At 34.3% G+C, this 9,872-nt stretch overlaps 1 protein-coding gene across 1 annotated transcript; it reads left to right on the forward strand.

Annotated features, from left to right (window-relative positions):
• The first annotated feature begins 2,428 nt into the window (after positions 1-2,428).
• On the forward strand, positions 2,429-4,200 carry LOC21387820 (protein STRICTOSIDINE SYNTHASE-LIKE 12). The gene is made up of 3 exons (XM_024174560.1): positions 2,429-2,502; positions 3,080-3,358; positions 3,708-4,200. Exons 1-3 carry the CDS (start codon positions 2,429-2,431, stop codon positions 4,198-4,200), a joined length of 846 nt encoding a protein of 281 aa, XP_024030328.1.
• The last annotated feature ends 5,672 nt before the right edge of the window (positions 4,201-9,872 follow it).

Here is a 9,872-nt window from a genome sequence, read left to right on the forward strand (position 1 = left end):
GGCTTTCCTCCCGACGTACCTCAAAAAACACTTCTCGAAGACTTGGAATAGGTTTGGTGCCTAAAATTCGTCCGCGTACTTCATCAAGAGATTTGTCCAGCCCCATTAGAAATTTGAAGATGCGTTTGATCTCTACTATTTTCTTGAAGTATTTGCTGTCATCCGAGCACTTCCACTCGTGAGTTTCGAATAAATCCAGCTGCTGCCAATACCGCGTCAAAGTGGTGAAGTAGGTGGTTACTGGTTGATCTCCTTGTCGTAGGTCCTGGAGGATACTCTCCACATGGAAAAGTTCAGCAGTATTTTCACTGCTAGAGAAGGTGTCACGGACTGCATCCCAGATTTCATTGGCAGTCGTGTAGAGAAGGAAATTCTCACCTATTTCCGTCGTCATTGAACTGATTAGCCAAGACATGACCATATTATTTTTTGCTCTCCATGTCCTAAATTTAGGATCACTGGTGCCTGGTTGGACAGCGGCACCGGTGATATAGTCATCACGGCTTCGTCCACTAATGAACATCATCATGGTCTGAGACCATTGAAGATAGTTGTGTCCATTAAGTTTGTGGCTGGTGATGGGAGTAAGATTATGGTCATTTGTGGTCTGGGGATTGGAAGAAACATTCTGAGAGACAGAGGATGAGGAGTCTCCGGAGGTTTGGTCGGATTCGGCCATGTTGAGGGTTGGCTAGAGATGACGGCTAGGAAATTAGGGTTTTGAGAACCTAGGGCTCTGATACCATGAAGTTTGGAATAATCTGAATTTCCTCTTATTAATTGAATGGACCGGAAGGGTATTTATACAAAAGCAAAAGATAAGATCTTATCCTAAGAGACCTCCTAGATATTAGGAACTACTTTACACATTTATAGGGATTAGCTTACAACAGATCCTTAGCTATTATCTCACGATTCTAGGAGCCTATCACTTATCTAATACTCGGCTAGTTTGAATTTCAACAGTTTGTAATTTTAAGACTTAGTGGATTATTCACTGTTTAGGCGTGATCCCGCAAATATAGGTGTGGACACCAAACTGCGATACTAATTTCTGGTGTTCTTTATGTTTCTGCACTATTATTTTCTGCTTGATTACTTTGACATTTTTCCACATAATCATTATAGTTACTCGTCAGTGTTATAGAAAGTGTAATAACACTCTCTAGAACACCTCTATAAAAAACAGATCTTTCAATATATATATATATATATATATATATATATCGGCAATAAATAAGCACAAGAAACAAAGTCTTCGCATGCCAGATTTCCTGGAAAAAAAGGATATTCTCCTCTTCAATTTTAAGCTGAGATGAAACCAAATAAAAGCACTTCTATCTGTTAAAGTGGGAACACAAAAAGCATATAATATTAAAACCCGCACTTCATGACACATAATATTATGCACACAAACTAACATCATACGTTATATTATGGACCGAACTATTACAAAAAGGTGAACAACTTCAAGGCTACGCTTTATCCTCACCGCAGTACCATTACCATTTTATTTTCGGTTAGGGTTTGCTTATGAAATAGATCACTAAAGAAGAAATTTGATGACATATAGCTTTTGTATTCTCACATATATAGCCCGTTCGGAAGGTGGATTCAAATTAGGTGATTGAACTAAAATTCAAATTTTGTGAGCGGTGAATTTTTTAAATTCAAATTAATTTTTATGAGAGAAAACACTATTTGAACTCAAATCAAGGTGATTTGAACTCATCCTCCAAACACCCTAACGAACCCAAGTAGATTGATTTAAGCAAATTATGCTATGTAAGTTCATTGGCGCATATATTTTATTGAACAGTCTGCATGTGACTAAAACTAATAATCTTCCAACTGCTTGGAGAAATACTTAATTGGAGTTCCTTACCTTTCATTTTCAAAGCCAAGGATATTTAATTTTAAGAATAATAAGGCCGCAAATAGTTATGATATTATTATTAAAAGAAACGCTTTGAATATGTACACAAAGAAGTAGGCAACAGAAACACATTTAAAAGAAGAATTTTGCTAACATTTACGTCAAATACGTACAACAAAACTTCATCACATGATTATGAGTAATCACGCCATATATATTTGTCGGTAAAATATGATAATGAAAATAGAAGTACTTACATTTGAACTAAATTTGGAATTGAAAGATGATTTTGACAAATTTAGTTTCATTTTTTAGATATACTTTGTTGGTTCATTCAAAAGTTGTTTTAGATGAGGCAATTTGCAGAATATATGTAGATATATATATATATATATATAGACACACACACACATATATATATATATATATCAGGATGTTAAGTTTGTTATATATGCCTATAAATAGCGGTCCACTTGCGTAATATTTGTTATGCCTGCTCATTAATATTACTTCAAGCTTTTGTACTAAAAAAAAAAAAAAAGATCAGTAACCATGCTCTTCATTATCATCTTTCTCTTCTCTATTCCCTCATTAGTTTTTTCCCAACCTTTTAGTAATTTTCAAAGGTATGATTTACCATCAACAGCCGTAGGTCCGTTCTCCCTAGCCTTCGATGCCTCCGGAAGAGGACCCTTTACCGGTATTTCTGACGGCAGAATTTTGAGATATGATCCTGTACAAAACAGTTTCTTTGATTTTGCCTTCACCAGTCCCACTGGGTAACGGATTGTTTTATTATCTGTTATCACGGACTAACTCATTGAAATAAACCAATTCCCAAAACGTTTTGTACCAATAATTTCAGTTATTAGGCATCATTATATTTGATCTAGATAGCTCCCGCACTAATCCGTAACTATCATAGTACACACATAATATGCACATGATTTCTTTCGCATTATTACTCGCATTGTTCAGATTTTTTGTACGTTGTTTTCTCTAACAAAATTTAAATTTATGTTCAGACCTATCAACCAAACGTGTCCACTATTTTTTGTTATGATGTGGGAGGCTATGCCACTCCAACTTTATTAATAAGAAAAGAAACTATCATAACTCAACACATACACGATCTTCATTTCTTCCACGATAACTTTCGATATAATTGATGTGTTGATCTCGAGTATGAATTATTATATTCAGGTCGAAGGCAGTGTGTGATGGCACGGATAATAATGATAATCCAGATAGGGGAGCTATCTGCGGGAGACCATTGGGTATAAGCTTCTACTTTAGGACAAATCAACTATATGTGACGGATGCTTATAAAGGACTCGTAGTGGTTCCACCTAATGGAAGACTTGCAGAAAATGTTGCCACCAGCGCAGAAGGAGTACCCTTCAAATTTCCTTTCCATTTGGATGTTGATCAAGTAACTGGAGATGTATATTTCACTGACTTTAGTTCTCAGTTTCAACTAAGGTATTTATAATTTTCTTAAAATACTTAACACCTCAATTTTTCGATTTTGTTTTATGCCCAAACAGCTTTGAAACTGTCTTTTATACGTTTCAAAATTCTTCAAAAATGAAGTAATGTTTATAACTAAAACTTAAGTATCATCTGGAAAGAGCAATAATTACGGTCTCGTTCATTTCATCGATTTGAGTTTTCAATTCCAGTTTTGTTATAATAGTAAAAGCTCTCACAAGAAATCACTTATAATTTTTTCTACTACAGTTAAAAGCTCGCATAAAGTTACATTTAAATTCGAATTAAAAACTTAAATTAATAAATTGAATGACGCCTACATACAACTTTAATTTTGCAGCCAACTTCTACAAGCCATTGATGCTCGCGATGCAACAGGAAGGTTGCTAAAATACAATCCCAACACTAGAGAGACAACAGTGCTACTAAGAGGACTTACAGGAGCAGCCGGGGTTGCGCTCAGTTATGACCGAACATACCTCCTCGTCGCTGAGATGAACGCAAACAGAGTTAAAAAACTATGGCTCAGCGGGCCGAACGCTTTTACGACGGTCGATCTGATCACTTTCCAGGGAAGACCTAATAATATCGAGAAGAACTCGCTGACAGATTTCTGGGTGGTGGTGAACACACGAATACCGGGAACGACGGCTGGTTCATTCATTAGAATACCATCCGCGGTTAGAATTTCAGGAATAGGTGGTGGTATTTTGCAGACTGTGGATCTTAGTAGATATTTTCCAAATATGACAATTAGTGAATTCCAACCGTATGGCCTTGGAGGTTACATCGGTTCCCTAAGGACTGATTATCTTGGTCGTGGTAACTACTAAGACTATCTTCAACCAAAAACTTTCAAAAAAAAAAAAAAAAAAAAAAATTAAAAAAAAAAAAAAAAAAAAAAAACTTAAAAAAGAATAAAAAAAAAGTAATATGGTAATTATCAGATGGTTCTCGTATGATGGGGGCCAAAGTACGTAGTTAGCCACGCTTACTAATAAATAGCTAAAATTAGTTTTTTTTTTTTTTTTTTCCTCGTGAAATAATAGTTGGCTAGAGTACTTGTATTGCAATAGAATAAAGTCATGTCGAGGCTTTTTTATTAAGTATATTGTAGACCAGCCAGTAGCTACAGCTGGGTTTCAACGGTGTCTTTTGTTTTGTTTTGTTTTGTTTTTTTGTATGGAGCGTTCAGCGTGTTTGAATATTTGCAAGAAATAAACGTTTTGTTATATATATATATATATATATATATATATATATAGGCAAAGTCTGGTCAGCGCTTGGAAAGTGCCTGACGAGACCGGATTTGTATAAATATACATGAAGTGTGTATATTTATAATAATTAAATGAACATATAACATAAAAATATGTATATTAATGTTAATGAATGTAAGCGACAATGTATATTTTTAATGGAAATATGTATTTTTTATAGCAATTAAGTGAACACATAACGTATTAATATGTATATTGGCTGACTTATTGTATTTCATGTTAATGAACGTAAGCGACAATGTATATTAATTATGGAAACATGTATTTTTTATAGCAATTAAGTGAACACATAACGTATTAATATGTATATTACCTGATTTGTTGTATTTCATGTTATTAAACGTCGTTTGGAAGTTTTTTTTATTTTTTTTATTTTTTTTTTTTAACGTTATGCTGTAGGAAACGGCAATATACATGTATTTCTTATTTAAATTAAGTGAACATATAACATAGTAATATGTATATTGATTGAGTTGTGGTAGTTCATGTTATTGAATTTGTTTTGGAAGTTATTTTTGCTTGAAAAAGTCTTTAGTCATTTGGAGGTTGAATATTGTTGTCGTTCTAACAGGTTGGAAAGAATTAGTAGGGAGACACAAATAGGAGATTGAATATGGAAAGAATAATGAGGATGAAGTTAGAATTATTACATGGGAGAATACAGTGTATTACTCTGTGAAGGCGTAAAAATGTAAAATGCCATGAGTTAGAAAATATGTAAACGTGCACATGGAGTAGCAGAACCCAAATAGAAACCAAGATGTATATTTGCAGAAGCCAAACAGAAACCATAATCGTCGTTTTAACTTAGATGATCGTGAATGCAACAATGAATATCGATGTCACTTATTTTGTACTTGTATTTGGATTTTGGAGTCACGAAGGTTTTTTTTTTTTTTTTTTTTTTTTTTTTTTTTATAGTATTTTTTTTTTTTTTTTTTTTGCATTAATAGTAATGGATGTACTTAGTTTTTAAATCGTTGAAGATTTAGATTTCAAATATTTAAAGCAGCGATTTTTTTAATTGTTGTAATTTAAATTTCCTAACTTCTTTCAAATCATCAGCTTTGTTAATGATGCAAAGAGTTTCTGTAGCCGAAGGTTGTAATACTTAGACCATGAGCATTGGCTCATGAGTTTGTCAATGCGAAACTGCAAGATTTACAAATATTAACTATGTGTCTATCACGGGAGATGATTGAAAATAGAGGAATTATAAACAGATTTAATTATTTATAATATACCAAGTTTAATCTAATATTGCAATTACTACTTTCAAGTTGTACAAGATCAGAATGCCTTCTCTATGATAAAAGGACAACAACTGCAAGGGATTTATCAATATCTAAATACGTATCAGTCTAAATGTCACAATGAAAGTTTGTGGGAGCTAGTAAAAAATAAATAAATCAAAAAATCAAAACCTCGCATTGAAAGATTAAGAAATAAATCCCTAAAAACATAGACGTGATCAATGATAAAGACTATATGCATGATGATTGTTTCCTGTATTTGTTTAACAAAAAGAGCCAAAGCAATAAGTGAATTGTACAATCTATGACCATAACATCTATATGACGATTTCAAGTAAAAACCATGCTATTTCATGCATTCAGCAAGTGTATGAGGAACTGGCCCACCAAATTACTGTAGACCGGCATCGGAGAAACCAATTAGAGAAAGAGGGGAAAGTGGAAGAGAGCGGGGACATCGAAACTCAATTGAAAAAAAAAATGACGCTCCCTTTCCTGCCAAAACGACCACATGTTGGTCAAAAATTTTCAACCAAAACGATGTCATTTTGGTTGAAAGCGAGCGTGCACAGTGATTCATTTTGTGCTTTCTATTATATAGATAAAAGTATTTTCCAAAGCCTAATATAAAAAATGAAAATGAGAAATTCTCTTTTCAGTCATTCATTTCAGCATAGAATAAGAATCAGGGTTAAAAAAGTGAAAGTAGAACAAGAAATTCTCATGTTGCCTGAGAAGAAGCTATGTGTCGTTTCAGTAATTGCAAACAAAAACTGGTACTAGGGTGAGAAACATCAGCTGATTAAGTATGTCTTGAAAATTATACAATACCAAAAAAACTAGTCAAAATTTAGAATATTAGTATATCATCAAATCTACAACTAACATCATAGATTCAAAATTTAAAAATGAATGAAAACAAAACTAATGGCGAGGGAATAAAAAAAGAAAGTAGGATAAAAAAACTGAAGGAAACTAGAGGTTTACTATGCCTCAGATCCAATAGCAATGTGAAACATAAAGAAGCCATTGCAAAACATGGCCATAACTCTCACTTGCACTTAACGCTAGCTTCAGCAGCTCGGCGGGCTTTTTTTCAGCCAGAGCCAACAAGTTGCTTGAGATCCCATCGTCTTTTCTTATATCTGCAAATCTAAGAAAGCACAAGACTCTTAAAGTACCACAACCTTAAATTCTGACCCACTAAAATAAATAAATAAATATATATCTATATATATTTCTTAAGCTCAAAATCTTGGGACTTAAAGGAAAGTTATGGGTCAATTGATCCAAAAGCTCCACATAAATTAGATCCAAAGTAAAACCTAATTAATAACAAGAACGTTGAATGTCAATCACAACAGAGCCTTTACAAAGGCGATTTCTTTCTCATTTCCAATCAACACAGATTCTTGATCAAGATTCATTCAAGAAAAGAACATAAAACAATGTATGCGTTTGGAACTCATTTCAAAATGATTTTATTTTCTGTATGAAAATGAAAATGAAAATGAAAACGTTTTCATTTCTATTTTAGAATCATTTCTGAAAATGCGTTTGGTAGTTTTATTCTGAGATTGTTTTCTGTTTAAAAAAAACCTGAAACTGCGTTTGATGGTTTAATTTTTAAAAACATGTAATAGTATTCTTTTTAACCTTTTTCTTTCATCATTTTGTTTCAAAACAATTGAATGCTAAAAAGTAACAAATGAACACTCACTTAAACAATTTAGCAAACACTTAAACAACAAAATTATTGAACCCAAAACACATACATAACGTTGACATCTACTTCAAATGGAAATCAATCAGAACTATCCTACTCTCTTTCATTATATTAAAGTGTAATGGTTGAGAACAGGAATGAGATAAGTTTATAATTATGATTAATTTTTAAGGAAATTAATCTCCAATATCTTCTCAAATCTCACCTGATATGAGAGAGAGAATAATGTTCTCACATCTCTTGAGAAATTCCCAACAGAGATGGTCTTTTAAGCCAAGCCTCCTAATGATAGAATCAAGAAACGAAATTGGAGTAACTGGGTTCATCTTCCATTCGAGTGTTGAGAGCACCAGGAGCTCCATTCTCTTAATCGTTTTCGCTTCAAACACGAACTTACTCTCTTCCACCTAACCACACAAAAAAAGATTCATTTTTTTCTTTTTCAATTAATTTTCAAGGATTTTTAGGCAGACCCAGAAAAAGGTTCATACGAATTATAATGAAGAACTTACTTGGAAGTCTAATAGAAGAGACACTTGGGTCTCTTCAACTTTGGTAGAGAGAGAGAGACAAGCCATCACAAGCGAGGTGGGTCATCCATGGCTTCTCTCTCTGAAACTTGAAGCTGAGGAGAAACCATGGTGAGCACCGAAGATCCCTCCCAGCTGCCGGTAAGCCTTCCTCAGTCAAGCCACTGATCCTCGCCATGTGAAGCCCATCCCCACCCGAGGCGGCGATCCCCGGGCGGATCTGGAGGAAGCCGCCGGCTGTGAGGTGGCTGCTGAGGAGGTCGATGAAGCTCGAGGAAGGTCGAGAGAGGTCGAGGGAGAAATGGGTTTGGGAGTGCTCGTGCTTTTGAGAAAGGGAGAGGTCGTTAGAGAAATAAACTTTTTATCTATATCGTCTAAATTTCAATCCGACAGCTGCAATTACTGAGCGGACTGTTCAGGCATATTTCATATGCCGGATGAGAGACCATTCCTATATATATATATTTGATATTTTTTCATCTTTGGCTATTTAAGATTGATATTTTTCATGTTCCAAATCAAAACGGATACAGTTGCAAGATTTGTTTCGTTTGGTAAAAAAATTTGAGTAGTAAATATAGAATAACTTCCCAGTTACGAGTATTATAAGAGATGGGCGTGGTACATTTATCATTAAAAATATAATCTCAAGTATTATACCACTCACGTCGACAATACCAAAGTTCAGATCGCTCAAATTAGTCCTATCTTAAGTAATTGAATCGATGATTTGAGTCCGTTTGGTGATTTGAGTCTTTTGATTCAGAATCATGATTCATGATTTGAATTATAATTCAGAGTGATTAGAACCTTCGTTTAGATGTGTATATGCATGATTCTGATTCTAACATGAAATGTGATTTGAACCAGTGTTTGGTTGTCATGTTTTTTAAATTTTAATCATGACCAAAATAAATGTTAATTTAAAAAATTATATAAATGTAATAAAAAATTATAAAATAAATGTAATTTGTCTGTTTCACCGCACGACTGACCAAGAATTTTCCGGCATTGACCAATTCTATGAGAGACCCAGCTCTGATAGTGCCAGATCAGTGAGCTGAGCTGAACCCTGAAATTGCATTTCATTATTTTCGACTCAAATCAGGTGTATTGACCAAAAATGAAGATTCTTTTGAGATTTCGATGTGTTAATTTTGTTTTCCATCTAAATCCTTGTAATTCATACCCCTGAATTTGAATCAGATTCAAGGGATTTCCTGTTTCTCAACCCACTCGAAGAAAAAACAAAAATTAATACTTTAAAGCCATAAATATGTTTCCATTGCCATACATGCGTTCCACGTTTTGCCACAGGAGTGAAAAGTGTATTAGCTGGTGTTAAGCTGTTGAGAAAAATCTGGTTAAAAAAAAAGTTTTTAGTGACATTCGCGTATGGGTCTTTTTTTTTTTCCTCCTATTTCTATTTCTATTGCAGTTTTCCTCTTCTGCTGAGAAATGGGTTTTTCTTTAACGTCTCACAGGTTCAGGCAATGAGGTTAAAAGAGAGGAGGATAAGCAGAAAACACTCGACTTTTGGCATTTCGCAAGCAAAATTCAGCTGCTTGAGGAGAACGAGACAAGTCAACTCGTGAGATCGGAGCTCGACTCACTCGGCGTCGAGTGCACGTGGCCGATGGCAAAGACCGGCGTGGGGGCTTCCGTGGGGAGCGGAGCTCAGCCTTGGTTCACCCTTATAGCGGACATGGACGCTCT

This window comes from Morus notabilis, unplaced genomic scaffold, assembly GCF_000414095.1.
Source record: "Morus notabilis unplaced genomic scaffold, ASM41409v2 Scaffold1800, whole genome shotgun sequence".
In the NCBI taxonomy this organism is placed as follows: domain Eukaryota; kingdom Viridiplantae; phylum Streptophyta; class Magnoliopsida; order Rosales; family Moraceae; genus Morus; species Morus notabilis.